The sequence below is a fragment of the Candoia aspera genome, chromosome 1 (genome assembly GCF_035149785.1).
Source record: "Candoia aspera isolate rCanAsp1 chromosome 1, rCanAsp1.hap2, whole genome shotgun sequence".
NCBI classification, from domain to species: domain Eukaryota; kingdom Metazoa; phylum Chordata; class Lepidosauria; order Squamata; family Boidae; genus Candoia; species Candoia aspera.
Window position 1 is genome coordinate 139,213,224 of NC_086153.1, and position 18,285 is coordinate 139,231,508.

The window sequence follows — 18,285 nt, forward strand, 5'->3', positions numbered from 1 at the left end:
TTTTCCAGAAGGTACACATGATTTCTCCCTATTTTAAATGGTGTATGATGGCTTCTTGAAATTGATTTTCTTCTCTGTACCAAATGTGGGCTTGTTCTATTTTACTATTCATGCACGGTGGCATGATCATTACAGCATCATTTAATTTCTTCAAGAGGGCATTCAAGATGCTCTTGGAAACTGGTGAGTATCGTTTTGATATTATTAGTGAAAAACCCTGCCTTGCTGAAAGCTGCCTCGGGCTACTTGGATCACAGCAGACCACAAATTAATATGGTCTGGTGTGCTAATTAAAAAAATCCCCTAAATACACAAAGCAAATGAAACACAGTCATTAGTGCTGCTCTTAAGACAGTGGCTTAACACTCTTATGTCAGCAGCATGGAAGCCCAAGTTTTATTAGAAATTTCAGTCCTAATTCAGTATTGTATGAATATTAATTACATTGTTGACAATAAGCTAATACTAACAATCAAGTATTTTCTTTGCAGGCTGAAGACTCTGAGGTTGCTACATCCTTTTTTCTGAAGATAATAAAAATAGTAGAAAAATTTCTATTAAAACAATATATAGCATTTCAGCAGTCACCTAGTGTGGACCAGTATATTGCTTTGTATGCTGCTGAGTTTACATAATTAAAAAATACTACCTGACCTTTTTTGCTTTCATTTTTAGGCCCTGGATGTTGACCGAACTGTCCTTTATAAGATGAAGAAATCTGTGAAAGCCATAAATGTTTCTGGTTTGGGTATGTAAAGTTTGCTTATTGATGGTCTGTATTTCTAAAATACACATTGCAGTGTACAATACTTGTCAAATATTCACTGGTTACCATCTGAGCAAAAGCCATAGACGATATGCCATATGTAGACATGATGCAGATTCTGGTGAGGCCAACGATCATTCACAAATGAGTGCTTGTTATTTCTTTCGAGACCCTTTTCCTTCCTGGTGCTAATGATTTCTTGTTAAGTGTTAAGCTCCCTTAACAAAGGCTACATTTCCCTTTGAAGTCAGAAATTGAAAATATGGCTGAACGTAGATTTTTAAGAGTAATTTTTGCTTTGGTGGTTAGTAAGATGAAACCATAGTTAATGCTATGAGGAAAAATGGGAATTGTTTTATTCAGATGCGGGAGTAAATCATGATTCCTTATTATGTGATCACTTTCGTTCATATGCAGACCTCTCCCCTCTTCCCCTGCAATGAGATTTTTACTTCTGGTTTTTTTTATATATAATTTTATTAAATTTTTTAAACAAGAAAGATAAAAACTAACAGAAATTAATATAGAATAAGGAAAAGAATGGGGAAAAAGAAGAAAAACAGAAAGCCAAAAGAACAGAAAAAAAGAAAAGAAAATATAAAGAAGTAGCTTCTGATTTTCTTTACAGCAGTTATAAGTAAAATTTACCTCTTTATGGCTACAACATGTGTCTCATTTTTTCTATAATTTTTTTTTCTCTAATCATTAAAACCATAAACCATAAGTTCATTTTTTTCTGTTTCACACAAAAAGTCTATAAGGGGTTTCCAGTAAGCAATAAATGTAGATAATGTCTTTTCTCTGATCAAAGAAGTCAATTCGGCCATCCCAGCAAGTTCCATCATCTTTACCATCCATTCCTCCATTGTGGGTAATATTGAGTTTTTCCACCTTTGTGCATATAATAATCTCACTGCAGTTATCATGTATAAAAATAAAGTTCCGTGAAATTTTTTCCAGCTGTTTTATCATTCAGTCCCAAAAGAAGAACCTCTGGTTTCAGTTGTATATTAATCTTTAAAATCTTCTGAATTAGTGTATGTATTTGAATCCAAAACTTCCTGGTTTTTTTACGTCATGTCCACCAAGCGTGATAAAATGTCCCCTCTTGTTCACATTTCCAGCATAAATTTGGAGTACCTTTATACATCCTAGACAGTTTCTCCAGTGACATACCAATGATACATCATTTTACAAAAATTCTCTTTAAGATTATAACATAACGTAAATTTCAGTCCTTTCAACCACATATTCTCCCACTGTTTCGTTTGTATATTGTAAGCAAAATTTTGAGCCTACTTTATCATACATTCTTTCACTTTCTTCTTCTGTTTCAAATCTGGATAAAAGTTTATACATTTTAGCAATAACAAGTTCATCATTTGTACACAGTTCTATTTCAAACCCAAAAATTCTTTTATCTACCTTAAATCTTTCTAATAATTATACATAAGAAAACTATTGACCAAGTATGTCCTTCTGCCACCAGATCTTCTCTTGATTTTACTTTGTATTCCCCTTGACAAAATTCTAATATCTCGTGATAAGTTATCCATTCATACTTACTTATCATTTCTCATCTGTAAGATGCTTCTTGTGCTGGGAGCCACAAAGATGTTTTCAGGCACAGCCTGGATTTGTGTCTATTCCATATTCTCAGTATGGCACGTCTAACATAATGATTTCTAAAATCTACATTAACCTTAATTTTGTTGTACCACAAATATCCATGCCACCCAAATCTCAGGTCAGGTGCTTCTAACTCCAAAAGCCTTCTGTTTCTCAGCATCACCCACTCTTTCATCCAAACCAAACAGCAGGCTGCAAAATACAATTTCAAATCAGGTAAACCCAATCCTCTTCTTTCTTTTACATCTTGTAACACCTTATATTTAACTTGCGGCTCTTTCCCCTGCCACACAAATTTAGTTATATCCGTTTGCCATTTTTTAAATGGTGCATCAGTTGTCAGAACATGTATTGTCTGAAACAAAGAATTACATTCTAGGTAAACCATTCATCTTAATCACAGAAATTCTCCCCAGCAATGACAATTGTATCTCCCATCTTAACATAACTTTTTAAACTTCTTTCCATGTCTTCACGTACTTATTTTGAAATAACATATAATTCATATTTGCCATAGTAATACCCATGTTTTTTACCTTCTTCTTGATCTTAAAACCCATTTTATTAATCAATTCTGTTGGATGTTGTATTTTCATTTTTTTTGTTAACATCTTCATCTTCTGTTTATTAATCTTAAAACCTAATACGCCAAATTCTTTTAATTTACCCATTAGTATTTCAATTCCCTTTAAAGGGTCTTCCAAAACCAGTACCAAATCATCTGCAAAAGCTCTTTACTTATAAGTCTCTTTTTAAATTTTTACTCCCACAATCCTCTCATTTTGTCCTATGTCTCCATTCAATATTTCAAGAACGAAGATAAACAGAAGAGGGGACAGTGGGCAGCCCTGTCTTGTTCCTTTTTGTATCTCTCATGGTTTGTTAGATCTCAGTTAACAGTAATTTGTGCTTTCTGCGAAGTATAAATCAATTTTACCCATTTTATAAAATCATCTCCAAAATTCCTATCTTACAAAACTTTAAATAGGAAATAGGACAGTCCAGTTCAAATTGTCAAAGGCATTCTCTGCATCTTAGAAAATCAATGCTGTTTGTTTTTCATTATGTTGTTCCAAATATTCTAAAATGTCTAATACAGTTCTAACATTGTCCTTTAGCTGTCTTTTAGCTAAGAATTCACATTGGTCTTCATGAATAAATTCTTGCGAAATTATTTTTAATCTGTTGGCTAGAATTGTTGTGAACAACTTGTAGTTGTTATTCAATAATGATATTGGTATGTAGTTTCTTGTTAAAGTCAGATCTTGTCCCTCTTTAGGTATTAGAGCTATACTGGTCTCTTTCTGAGTCTCTCGCGTCTTTCCTCTTTCGCTTCTCTTTTTGACTAGCCATTGTTTATAATGTTACTGTGTTCCCTCTAAGGTGTGTGTGCACATACAGAACTCATGAAAAGTCAGGCACACACAAAAGGAAGTTCAAATAGTAATAATAAATTTAGTCACCACTATTTGCCATAAAACTCTGGACTCTCAACAAGTTTGGCACAAGCTCAGAACTTCTACCATGGCCTCGTGATCTCCTGCTCAGTCTGTGCCATGGCAGTGCCAAGCAGCCCTTGGTGCAGCAGTTAAGCTGAGGTGGCAAGCTTGTGTCTTTTGCCCACAACAACAGGCAGGCATTCCTTTTCCAGCCTTGCAGTTGTAGCTGACCGGCTTTGGACCTCAGAGCCTCCTGTGCATGAAGGAGCATTTCCCACTAAAAAGTGGCTTGATTCATTTCCTTCCTCCCTTCAAAGAAGGTTTAATTTCCTTTCTCCCTCCAAGAAGATTTAATTCATTTCCCTCTTCCTTCCCAAAAAGGTTTAATTAACATCTGTTGAGTTTCAGGCTGCAGAAGATCCATGATCTCTGTTAACTTTATAAAAATTTCAAATTTTGGATCATTAATAATTGAATAATTATTACTTAATAATAATTCCATTAATTTAATGATTAAAAATTATTAAGTTTAAGTAAGTTCAGAATACTTCCAGAGAAAAAAGAAAGAATAGGAAAAAATGGAAGAGAGGGGCTATCTAAATGCTTTAAGTATAATGCCTTTCTTTTTTTAAAAAAATCTTTCATTACAATATCAAATTCCAGAAAAAAAATTAAATGCTTACAAAATATTGTTTGCAATTGTCAGTTATCAGCTGAGCTTATGTTGAGTTTATATTATAATCTATAAGTTAGTATGTGTAGAGCCAATTTGGTGTAGTGATTAAGGCACCGGGTTAGAAGGCAGGAGACTGTGTGTTTTAGTCCTGCCTTAGACACAAAGCCAGGTGGATGACCTTGGGCCAGGCACTTCTCTCAGACCTGGGAAGAAGGAACTGGCTAGCCAGTTCTGAAAAATGCTACCAAGAAAACTGCAGGGGGCAGTCACCAGTAGTCAAAAATGACTTGAAGGCACAACTTTTACACATGTATATGACATACTATTATACTTTCTAGCTTCTATACTTTAATTAAAACTATGTAAACATTTTAACATGTTCCTACTTCATGTATTTGCAATTTGCTCATATATCATATTGTGGTACATAAATTTGTACTTGCTTTGGAAAAAGCTACACAAAACATTTTTTTTCCTGTATACAACATGTCAGAAATCAGAGGGAACACTGGATATGACTGAACCTAGATAAAACATAGTTATTTAGGGAATAATCCACAATCAATCTGTGGCCCTTAACTACTCAGTTAGTGGCCCAGGATTGTGTGCAATTTTTTCATCATGCTGTTCAGGCTGCGGCTAGTAGCAGGTGAATAGATTGCTGCTTTTGTGCTACAGATAAAATAGGAGAAGCAAGGAGAGAACCTTAGTGTTTCCCTGTAGCTAAAGGTAGCACAGAAGTAACTATCTGCAGCAAGATTGCTAGAAGGAGGGAATGAGTTGTATGTGTGTATACACACATCTGTTGTGCCAGGAAATGTGGCCGTACCACTGAAAAGATTGCTCACCTTGAGTTAGGAAATCAAATGCATTTCAAACTGTGACTTAGAAGGTTCACTTGTTTCTCTGAGCCACAGATGGGGTACCTATTGCCCATTAGCCCCAGCAGCATAGCCAAGTGTCTGGGATGATGGGAATTATAGGCTACTGTCAACATTTGGAGAGTCATCGATTCTCTTTCCTTCTGTGAACCATGATTAAGATATCTTACATTTTTATGATTCAGGTGTATCAATAAGCTATGGTTGATGGAAAATGAAACTTCTCATCTTCTCACTTACTGTAAGTTGCATTGGTGGAAGAATGGAGAGGGCCATGTATGAATTTGAAATTAATGTACTCTAGATTACTCTGTCACCTTGTGTGGTGCAGAGTGGTAGGTGGCAGTGTTGCAACCGAAACTCTCCCCATGACCTGGGTTCAATCCAGCAGAAGCTGGATTCTCAGGTAGCTGGCTCAGGTTGACTCACCTTCCATCCTTCTGAGGTCGGTAAAATGAGTACCCAGCTTTCTGGGAAAGGTGACGACTGGGGAAGGCAATGGCAAACCACCCCACTATAGTCTGCCAAGAAAACGTCACGAAAGCAACATCTCCCCAAAGGGTCAGACATGACTCAGTGCTTGCACAGGGGACCTTTCACCTTTCACCAGACTACTTTAGCTTGTGTTCATAAGAATAGATTCCAATTTTGTTGCCACCAACTGCATCTTAGAGTTTATGAAAAGCCAGCTATTGTAGCTTAGGTAATAAACTAGGGTCAAGCAAATCATGTCATAGTCAGCGTGTGATCCCAATCTTTCTTTGCCCTGATCTAAAAGTAACCCGTCTATATGGTTCTCAATATTATACCTGATGATATATCTGAAGAACCATTATGTGTTACTGCAAATCCACATACAGTAGTATTATCCTTGCTATAATTGGAGAATAAAGTTGGTCAGAGATTTGAAAATCAAATACTTGAAAATAAATAGGAGAAATAATGGCTAATAATAACTACAGTAACAAATTAACTGTTACTGTGAAACAGTTGAATTTAAACATGTATGAAATTTGGCTGTCTAGTTTTCTGACAGGCTGTTCCAACTTCTCTGGAAGTGTTTTGATATGGACTGACTTTACTGTGGCAAGTGTTACAAGCCACAATGACATCAAAATAATGATATGTGCCTCATGATACAGCATAGATCATGTCACAGTCAGTCACATCATGATATCTGATAACAAGTACAGTATATAAGTTACATTATTTGTGCAATGGCACAAATTATTATGCACATGTCAGCATTTGGTCCTGCTCACTCCCCTGGGAGGCCAATGGAACTGTTCTACCCTTGAAATTATTATTTTTTTTACATTAGAAATGATTGGAATATTCTGAATGTTTGTAACATTTTGGCGAGGTCAAAATATTTTATATGCCTCTAGTTGAAATTGAGTTCTTGTGAGCTAAACCATGGTTTGTTTAACCATGCTTTATTAAATAAGCTACAACTGTTTTTGTTCATACAGTACTTTAAACTGTATGTCTTATGCTTTAAAGTACTGTACTGTTTGGGGTTTGCATCGTTTGTGAATCCACAAACAAGCAAAGCATATTATATTTAAGCCAGCCCCCTAACTTAAAAAAATACTGATCTACCAGTGAGGATAATTGATGCCTATATCCCTGTTGATGGGAGAATTATTGCATTGCCTAAAGTTCTGCCGAGGCCATGATGATAGGGACAGAAAGCCCTTGCAGCAAATTTTGTCACAGTTATAGTTACATGGTGCCAAGTGTAGCATAGCGGTATGCCATAGCAGCGTGCTGCACGTACTGAATGCCTGAAGTTATCTGCAAGTGCTCGCCTTGTGTTCACTTCTGATGTCATGATGTACAATTCCAAGCCTTGGGTTGGGGGACAGGATTAGGGATATATCACAGGTTTTGGTATTCCTTACTCCTCTTGTTTTCCTGTTTTCTTCTAATCATAGTTTTCTGTGACAGTGGAATAGGACAAGTTATAGTTAGGTCTAACTAAGACCCTGTCTTAGCAGGCCTTTGGAAACTACTTCCAATGGTTTCAGATGTCATTGAGGAGATAGAAGCATCTCTGTGAAATTGCCTGCCCCTAATCATTGGGAGCCTATGTAAAATAACTCCCAGAGGCACTGTTCAGCAAAATACCAGCACAGGGCCCAGTCTGGATCTGATCCTACTTCCACTGAATTTTTCTTCAAATAAAGAAGACTGGAATAAACACACTTGTTTAAACACATAGCTAACATCTTTGCCAGTTCAGTGTTCCTCAAATACTGTATAGCACTCCCACTATCCCTATCCAGTGTAACAGTACTATCTGGGGATGGTAAAGTGTCATAGTTCATTAATACGCATCATATTTTAGGATGCTAATATAAGATATCACCAAGGATCCTAACTGCTTGCACTCTGTCTTCTCATCATATCCTTGCATGTTTGAGTTTCCTTTCTCTTACTTGTATTTGATCTCTTTAAAAATACGTTTTCTTTTTCATGTAACGTTTGGTATTTGTGACCCTGCTTCATGGAACTGAGTGGAGCACTGAAATACCCTTCAGGCCTCTCCATTCATTCTGTGGCACAAATGTAGTTCCCATTGAAGTGAACGGACAAGAGTTCGTTAGCAGGCCATGGGGCTGCAATTTTGTATGAGTGCTCACAAGGGAGGGCTGTATCTGTTCATGAGGCTATCAGAAATGTGGAGCATAATCATGATAGACTAGGCTGCATTTATTAAATGTGGGATAAACTTAGAGATGGGGATGATAATGGTGATGATGATTTACCATCCCTGTTACTTACTCTTTGGACCAGATCTTTTATTCCTGTATTTTGAATTATTCAACTGGAATCAATTTAGGGTTTTTGTACATGTTATGGCAATTTAACGCTCTTGCTTTTCTCTATTCAGATAAATTATTATTTTTGAAAAATCTGTTGCACACCATGGACTATTATATTGTTTTGAAATTTAGAAGTATAAAAATATGTGAATTAAATGAATGTATTCATTAACCACCCAGAGTCCCCTTTTTGGGAGAGATGGGCGGTGATAGAAATTCGATAAATAAATAAATAAATGTATTCAAATGCACTTGTACAATACTTGCACTTTTTACTTCAGTGGAGGATCTGTTGGTAGTTACTGGAATTAGCATACTGTTTGTTCTCTTTGAAGCTCATGTGGAAAATGAAGAGCAGTATACTCAAGCTTTGGAGAAATTTGGAGGCAACTGCGTCTGTAGGGATGATCCAGATTTAGGAACAGCATTTTTAAAATTTGCTGTATTTACAAAGGAATTGACGGCGCTCTTCAAAAACTTGGTAAGAAACAAAGTATGTATTACAGAATTGAAATTGTATAGTGTAGCTTTAAGTTTAATCTGAAATATATAAATATAAAAGCTTGATCTCCTACAAAGCCAGAGCTTTGACAGACATTGATCTTAGCTGTTCTCTGGTGAGGAAAAAGGACTGAATATCTGTTTCTGAAGCTTATCTAACAGAGATTTAAATTGTGACTGTTTAGAGTTGAAATCAGATACCGTTGGGGAATCTTTCATGTATGCATCCTGTGAATATTGTAAATTATTGCCCAGGACAACTTTGTTATCTAGCTTTCTCAAGGAAGGGCTTGAAGCATCTTATCATTGTTTTCTTTCTAAAGCTTTATAACATTAATTGCTTTTCTTTAACTCAGCCCTGGCATGGGAGTTGGAAATGACAGTGCAGAGAGGAAGACCCATTTTGACCTGACACAGCATAGCATCTTGGGATAATGTTGATTGTGTTTGAACTGAAGGTGGAAAGGGGTACTTCAAAAAGGCATTAGCTAGGCTCTTGAGAAGCTGTCATCTCTTCCCATTATTACAGCAGTTAAATAATACTTTAGTTAATACTTTATCAAATAATACTTAATGTCTGGGGAATTGGAACACTTTTTTCCAGCATTGCTGTATACATTTCTAAACAGTATAACGGCTGAAAAACACCTTTCCCTGCAATATCTGAATATGGTTAAATTATAGTGAACTTCTTATAGGTCTAGCCTAACATCTCTGCCCCACTGAAGCACTAGGGTAATGCATTAGCGGATATATCCTATCCTGGACACTTGTTTCAAACATGTAAATACCTAGCATCTAAACACAGTCATAAGAGGTCTGCTTATAATCAGATGACTAGAGTATCAAATAAAGAATTGCATTAATATAAGAACTGCTATGGATTAAGTACCACTTGGCCTAGTTAGCGTCATCCTGAACATTGTTTATTTCAGTTAAATCATTCTACTTGCTATACTAAAATTGTATTCAGCACAGGGCAAAGGAAACAATTTGTAAATTAGTTCTTTGCTCTTTGTAGCAGCTTAGCCTGGCTTTAAACTCGTTTAAAATATTTACTGTATATACTCATGGATAAGTCGAGAATTTTAGGTGCCAAAATACAACCCAAAATTGTGTTTGGCTTATACAAGGATGGGCTTATCCACGAGTATATATGGTAATATATATATTTAAAGTACATGGATATACTTGTGGATAAGCCCATCCATGGATAAGCAGACCCTCAGATTTTTAACCAAAATACCATGAAAAATGTGTCACCTGTGGATAAGCCAATTGTGAAAATTAAAACTTAAAAAAATTTTGAGGGTTGGGTTATCTCTGGGCGGTGCATTTTTCATAGTATTTTGGTTAAAAATTTAAGGGTCTGATTATCCACAGATGGGCGTATATGTGAGTATGCACGATACTTTTTTTAAGGCATATTACACTTCCAGAGTTAAATTATCAGATGGATTGGTGTAAAGGCATATTTCAGTATCCTAAACTTAAAAGTATCTTTTCCATCCCTCTCTCTGGTTGCTTTTTAAAAAAATAATATTTAGGATTGACAGTAAACAAATATAGCCTCAGAGTAAGTCCTACCAATGAGGACTGTGGTATTATTAGTAAAGTTACAAAACTGTTAAACAGGTTCTGAAATTCCACAACTTGAGAAACAAATAAGACTCTTAAGCTTTTACTGTTTTAAAAATTGTAATACAAGACTTTATTATTTCAATACTTTTAACCATGTTTCTTAACTCTTGTTCTGTTTTAGAGTCTGTGCATAAAAATACATTTTAAATACATATATGTGGGTATATGGGTAAGATAAAACAGATACATTATTTTTTCCACTTTCTAGTAAACTTCTCTTTTTGTATGTTGGGCTCAAATTTCCCACTTCCTTTGTGGTAGAAAAGATGTTTGCATTGTTTTATTTGAAATTGATGCTTGAGGCACCTTTCAAAAATAGTAAGTTAACATGGTTCTTGACAATTCATGCTGTTTTTTCTTGTCAAAACTTCTGTTAGTTTATCTGGCACTTCGTGTTTTAATGCAGTAGTATCAACAGCCTCCAGCTTTATTTAAGACATGTGTGAAAATGGCTTCAGGCTATTTCAAGGTACTTTGTACAGATATAGGACAGGTTAACTTAATGCTGACTATTTACTTGTCAGCCATCCTTTGTTCATATTCACTGTGGTTTCTTCATATTAATCTGGAGGATCCTCCAACATTAAGTAGAAAGCTTGTATGCAGATATTAGGATGTGAAGCCCACATAGCGAGCAAAACCAAGGAAGCAAGAATAACACAGATTTCAGGACTCTTTAAAACAAATCTGGTATAAATACAGATTCTTGAAAACTGTAAGAGTAAATTAAGGCAGAGTTTCTTTGAAATGCTTTCTGCCCATGTCTCTCATGTTTGGACTGCATTGTCCCTTCCCAGATAAATCAAATGCTTCAGCCACTGCTTTTCCATAATCCCTCACATTGGGCTGAACAAAATATTAGAGGTACTTTCTAATAGAGGAAGGAATGAAGATAAGGTAGTGATGGACAAAGAGAGATTGGGCTCCTGAGACCAATTCCTACTTCTTAACCTGAGAACCTCGTGTGGCGCAGAGTGGTAGGTGGCAGTATTGCAACTGAAACTCTCCCCACGACCCAAGTTTGATCCCAGCAGAAGCTGGATTTTCGGGTAGCCGGCTCGGGTCGACTCAGCCTTCCATCCTTCTGAGGTTGGTAAAATGAGTACCCAGCTTGCTGGGGAAGGTGATGGCTGGGGAAGGCAATGGCAAACCACCCTGCTATAGTCTGCCAAGAAAACGTCGCAAAAGCAGTGTCTCCCCAAAGGGTCAGGCATGACTCGGTGCCTGCACAGGGGACCTTGCACTTTTTCACAACCTGAGAGCCAGGTTACCTCAGATCCTCTTAATCTCTGGTTGTTATTGCTGAATATCAGATCTGCCTGTAATAAATCTCTCCTCATCCAGGATCTCTCATGGATAAGAGATAGCTCAGGATTCATGGACACCATGGTAATTGTGAACCTGTCCCAGATTATTTGAGGCCTAACTCCCATAGGGGGCCATATATTAGATCTGGTTTTTTGTGGCATGATCTGAGGGTAGAAGACAATATTTTTTGTCCTGTGTCATGGTCAGATCACTCTCACATTGCTATGGATATGACTGGTGCTGTCAAATTTTTCAGGGAGGGTGGAACTATTCAATCACCACCACCACCACCACCCCATTTCTATTGGAACCACTTTGCTTACAGAAAGCATATAAGGAGTTTCCTTAGGCTATGGTGAGCAGTTCTGCTAAGGCTTTAGTTGCCTGCTGGAAAAGAGAGGCAACAACAGCCTTGGACAGGATTGCACCCTAATGGGTCTCTTCTGGTTTGCTGATCTGACAGTGTTCCTAGGTTTATTTAGGAGCTCTGGGTAATGAAGCAAATCAGGAGATGCCTAAAGTGCTGCTAGTGAAAGTCAAAGAGCAAATTGGACTGAACTTGGATATGGACTCATGTTTGAGTTTACACTGAGGCAGTAAGATCAGGAATTCCCTAAGCATGTGGAGCTAGATGCCAGCTGGGCAAGTCCTGATGACGTGACCATGACCATGTCTTGGTAAATTGTCTAGGATGCGACTGAGATTGTAAATCCCGAGGAAGTAGATATGGTTCTGTGCGATATTGGCTATGCTGTGCCACCTATTATCCGGATCCCTGCCCTTACTGGTTGATAAAAGCCTCTGAGGAGTTGACTGAGGGTTGGGTAAAGGCAGTAGTTAATGGAACCTTGAGAGACGAGGTGAAGGCACCTTCCTTGAAGAAGTCAGTGATGCACCCCCTCTTCAAGAAGCCATAGGTTATGTAGGAAATCCAATATTATACAAGCAGAGTTTCTTCTATCTATTGTAGGTCTCAATGTATCCTTAAAATCTGCTCAAGATGATCATGGACTGTCTAGAGTGGGTTTGGAGGATATTTTTAGGAACAGCAAGGAAAGAGAATTCTTTTTTCTTAATGGAAGCTGTTTTATCTCTGGAATACCTCATTAAGTTTTACCCTTAGTATTTTTTTCCAGACTCTCCTCAGTTGAACAGTAGTGATAAGTTCTGTTGCTTGCCAATGTTAATTGGCTGTGTGCTTCTCAATCTGCATTGCTCAGACATCCATTTCAAAACCCTTGTTTCCTTAGTGCTTATGTAATTATACAGAAGGCAGCTAGTTTACTAAAGAGGACTCACAGATGAGTACATGGTTCATTGGTTAAATTCTGATTTAGAAGGCAGTATACAAAAAGTTGTAGCTGGTAATATTAAATATTTACACTTGGATATTTCTGAATAAAGAAACCATCTCAAGATTTTCTTTGATACTTATGCCACCCAGTCAAATGGTTAGGTTGAGGTGGTTGTTATTATTTAAACTTGTATGCTGTCCAATTCTAAATGACTCTGGGAGGCTCACAACAGTCAGAACAAAGAAATCACAATAAAACCAATAAAAGGAAGAAAAAAGATAAAAGATGGCAAGAACAACAGACCAGATGGAATGAAGCAAGGGGTCCCGTTCTCCCTTGCCAAAAGCTTGGCTGAAGAGCCAGATCTTCACCGCTCTTCTAAACAGCAGCAGAGTGGGGGCCATCCGGATCTTGGCAAGCTAACATTCCAGAGGGCAGGTACTGCTACAGAGGAGGCATGTTTCCAGGATCCTCTTCAGTGACCTTGTTTTATCTAAGGAACGCAGAGCACACCAACCCTGCAAGATCAAGTCGGCCAGGCAGATACTATGGGAGGCAGGCAGTCCCTCAAGTAACCAGGCCTTCTGCTCTGTAGGGGTTGAGAAGTAATGACCAGCACTTTGAAGTATACCCAGGAGCAGCTAGCAACCTCACTTGTTCTCCAGCCTGGAGCCAGTCTGTTTCACTATGTTGTGTCCATACTTTGGCTTCTCACCTATAAACAGGTTTCTCATGAGGACAATGAGATGTTCTCGGATTCCCATTTTTCTAAGCACATTCCACAGCTTGATGTGATTGACACAGTCAATTTCTATAATCAAAGAAGCACATACTGAATTATGTTGGGTATTCTTTGCCTTTCTTAATTATCTAGTATGCATCAGCAATCATATTTCATGTTCCTTGGTCCTTTCTAAAGCCAGCTTCAACATCTGAAGAGTCCGCTGGAGATAGGCAGCCAATGAATTTAAATAACTAAATAATAAATAAATCTGACATCTCTTTTTCTGTGGAGGTTTCTAACCTGTGTTTGATAATCCTAAGTATTATTTTGCTAACATTTGAAATTGAGAATACCGTACAATGGTTTACATACTCTGCTAAGTTCCTTTTTTTTTTTGGGAATTGGAATGTAGATTAATCTTTTCCAAACTGTTGGCCACTGTCGTTCTCCAGATTTCTGACATAGCTTGGTTAGAACCTTGACTGATTCTTCTGTTTCTTGCCATATTTCTGTGGGTATTCTATTCCTGTAGACGTATGATTTAGTAGTGACCCAGTGCTCCTCTAACTTCATCTTCTAGTACTAGAGTGTCTTCTAGGTAGGGAATATCTTCTAAGGTATCTTGGCTATCTATTGTACAACCTTTCAGTATACTCCTTCCATCTTTGCTTGATCTTCTTTGAATTGGTTACTGTTCGTCTGTTGGCATCCTTTGGTATACCAATTTGAGGTTGAAACTTCTTCCTGAGTTCAGAAACCTTTTGGAAAACTTGCTTTGCTTTTCCATGTTTTTTTTCTAATGATTTTTATTAAAGATTTTTAACAGTAATAAAAGCTAATACAAAATGAAATTAAAGAGGGAAAGAGAAATAGAGGAAAAAGAAATATAAAGAAAATATAGAGAGTGCAGAAAAAAGAAAAAAAGGAAAAGAAAAAAGAAGAAAAATATATTTAAAGAAGTGACTTATGATCTTCTTTACAGTGGGTGCAAGAAAACGTGGTGTATCTCTCCTCCCTGTTTGAAATCATGTTACATAATTGTATTTATCATTGTATTTAACAGCCAAAAAAGCTATTAAATATAACATGAATTTTGCAAGGCTGTGTTTCCACAACACACTAAATTCATGGTTAACTTCATGATTTACTGAATTAACCCAAATACAGTCAGGACCAGAAATATTGGAACAAGGATAACCGTTTTGGCATTTGGCCTCTGTACACCACCACATTGAAGTTGAAAGGAAACACACCCAGGTGGGAGCCAAGTCAGGACTTTCAGCTGTAATTCAAGGAGTTTGACAAAAGTGGGGCACTAACCACTCAGGAAGTACAGCCAGGGGCATACACACACACACCATCGTTGGTGGCTCATAAGTAATGGAACAAACCAACATCATCACAAACATGAGGATCGCCTTTAATACCTGGATGAAAACCCTTTGCAGTCAATGACTGCCTGAAGTCTGGAACCCATGGACATGACCAAATGCTGAGTTTCCTCCAGCAAGATGCTTTGCCAGGCCTTTACTGCAGCTGCCTTCAGCTGCTGCTTGTTTGCGGGTCTTTCTGCCTTCAGTCTTGTCTTCAGTAAGTGAAAAGCTTGCTCTGTTGGGTTGAGATCAGGTGACTGACCTGGCCATTGAAGAACATCCCACTTCTTTGCCCTGAGAAACTCTTGGGTAGCTTTGGCTGTATGTTTTGGGTCATTATCCATCTGCAATATGAAGCGGCGTCCTATCGGTTTGGCAGCAGCATTTGGCTGAATCTGAGCAGAAAGTATAGCCCTATACACTTCAGAATTCATCCTGCTGCTTTTATCAGCACTCAGGTCATCAATAAACACCAGTGACCCGGTTCCGTTGGCAGCCATACATGCCCATGCTATAACGCTGCCTCCACCATGTTGACAGATGATGTGGTATGCTTTGGATCGTGAGTGTTCCTTTCCTTCTCCATACTTTTCTCTTCGCATCATTCTGGTGCAAGTTAATCTTGGTTTCATCAGCCCAAAGAATCTTATTCCAGAACTGGGCAGGCTTTTTTAGGTGTTTGCTGGCAAAGTCTAATTTGGCCTTTCTGTTCTTGAGCATTACCAGTGGTTTGCACCTTGTTGTGAAGCCTCTGTATTTACATTCATAAAGCCGTCTCTTGACTGTAGATGTTGACAATGACATTCCTACCTCCTCAAGAGCATTCTCAACCTGCCTAGATGTTGTGAAAAGGTTCCTCTTCACCATGAGCAGAATTCTGCAGTCATCCACTTTAGTTGTCTTCTGTGGTCTTCCAGTGCTTTTGCTGTTGCTGAGCTTGCCAGTTAATTCCTTCTTTTTCAGGAATTTCCAAACTGTTGTACTGGCCACTCCCAATGTTTTTGCTATTTCTCTGATGGGTTTATTTTGTTTTCTCAGCCTAATGATGGCCTCCTTCACTCGCATGGACACCTCTTTGGACCTCATGTTGAGAGTTCCAGTGAACAGCTACCAAAGGCAAATGTAACGCTCAGAACTACTTCCAGGCCTTTTATCTGCTTGATGGTCATGGGGTACTGTCCTAACAAGCAGGAACCACGCCAAGACAAGGAATAGGTCTCTAGTGTTTTGTTACTGCTACATTAGACAGAAAATCCTAACAAACTGAAGAAGCGTGGGAAAAACCCAGACAGATAAACCCCAAAAGTCAAGGCGGGTCTGTTCTGTGTCTCTCTGAATGACAGCTCAAATTCTCACTACTACGCATGCATTTTCCCCCCTGGATAGGGGCCCCCTCCTGCTCACCATCAGTGCTCATGACAGGTATGCAGGAAACAGGCCACACCTGGCCATGCAGTCAGCCATTCATTCCATTACTTATGAGCTGTCAATGATGGGTGTGTGTGTATGCGCCTGGCTGTACTTCCTGAATGGTTAGTGCCCCACTTTTGTCAAACCTCTTGAATTACAGCTGAAAGTCCTGACTTGGCTCCCACCTGGGTGTGTTTCCTTTCAACTTCAGTGTGGTGGTGTACAGAGGCCAAATGCCAAAACAGTTATCCTTGTTCCAATATTTCTGGTCCTGACTGTAACTAGATATTTGTTTAGAAATATTTAAATGCTTTGTAGCTTACAACGATTTTTTTTCTTGTAGATCCAGAACATGAACAATATAATTACGTTTCCACTGGACAGTTTGCTAAAGGGTGATCTAAAAGGAGTAAAAGGGGTATGTTATGTGTCTCTATTTTTAATAAATTATTTAATTATTAGCATAAGTACATGTTACAGTTGGTGCTGGAGAAAAACATACTTCTTTGTTACCATTTCCAACTGCCCTATCCTTCTAGATGGACTAGTTTTCATTTTAGATGTAGTGATTTATTTTAGAACTAATGTACAGCGGTGTTTAAAGGTTTGTGAACCCTTTTGAATTTTAAATATTTCTGCATAAATATAACCTAAAACATCTGTTCTCCACACAAGTCCTAAAACTAGATAAAGAGAACACAATTAAGCAAATGAGTCAAAAGCATTACACTTGTTCTTTTACAGTATTCACTGAAGGGTAGTGATAGTGATCTGCCCTCCAGTCATAGAGATGGGAAGCTGAAGATACTTTTTCACTTTAGTTCCCATCAAAAAATACTGAAATAAAGATGCCATGAAGGTACAGGAGTTCAGTTTTTCCTCAACTTGTGAGCAGTGTTTCTTGACCCCAATTGGAATATGCTTTAAAAAACATTCTTTTTTTTAAAAAAAGGCAAAAAATGTTACCCAACCATGAACTGCAGAGCTGGCTGGGGTTCTAGCCGACACAGAGGTTGACCAGGAAATCATGGCTGACTTTGGTTTCCAACATCATATGGTCCAGCACCTATAAGTAAATACCATATGTGTGACTGGTGCTGAGTTCGTTGTTGTTTATTCGTTCAGTCGCTTCCGACTCTTCGTGACTTCATGGACCAGCCCACGCCAGAGCTTCCTGTTGGTCGTCAACACCCCCAGCTCCCCCAGGGACGAGTCCGTCACCTCTAGAATATCATCCATCCACCTTGCCCTTGGTCGGCCCCTCTTCCTTTTGCCCTCCACTCTCCCTAGCATCAGCATCTTCTCCAGGGTGTCCTGTCTTCTCATTATGTGGCCAAAGTATTTCAGTTTTGCCTTGAATATCATTCCCTCAAGTGAGCAGTCTGGCTTTATTTCCTGGAGTATGGACTGGCCTGATCTTCTTGCAGTCCAAGGCACTCTCAGAATTTTCCTCCAACACCACAGTTCCAAAGCATCTATCTTCCTTCTCTCAGCCTTCCTTATGGTCCAGCTCTCGCAGCCATATGTTACTATAGGGAACACCATTGCTTTAACTATGCAGACCTTTGTTGTCAGTGTGATGTCTCTGCTCTTAACTATTTTATCGAGATTTGTCATTGCTCTTCTCCCAAGGATTAAACGTCTTCTGATTTCCTGACTGCAGTCAGCATCTGCAGTAATCTTTGCACCTAGGAATTTCACTGCTTCTACATTTTCTCCCTCTATTTGCCAGTTATCAATCAAGCTGGTTGCCATAATCTTGGTTTTTTTGAGGTTTAGCTGCAAGCCAGCTTTTGCACTTTCTTCTTTCACCT

General features: G+C 38.2%; 1 protein-coding gene across 2 annotated transcripts in view; it reads left to right on the forward strand.

Moving 5' to 3' along the window:
• The window catches only part of ASAP2 (ArfGAP with SH3 domain, ankyrin repeat and PH domain 2), a 114,568-nt gene that overhangs the window by 25,368 nt on the left and 70,915 nt on the right, over positions 1 to 18,285 (forward strand). For both annotated transcript variants that reach the window (XM_063314352.1, XM_063314343.1), the window contains exons 2-4: positions 676 to 748; positions 8,555 to 8,700; positions 16,815 to 16,889. In XM_063314352.1, the coding sequence (XP_063170422.1) occupies positions 676 to 748; positions 8,555 to 8,700; positions 16,815 to 16,889 (294 nt within the window). The remainder of the gene's footprint in view (positions 1 to 675; positions 749 to 8,554; positions 8,701 to 16,814; positions 16,890 to 18,285) is intronic.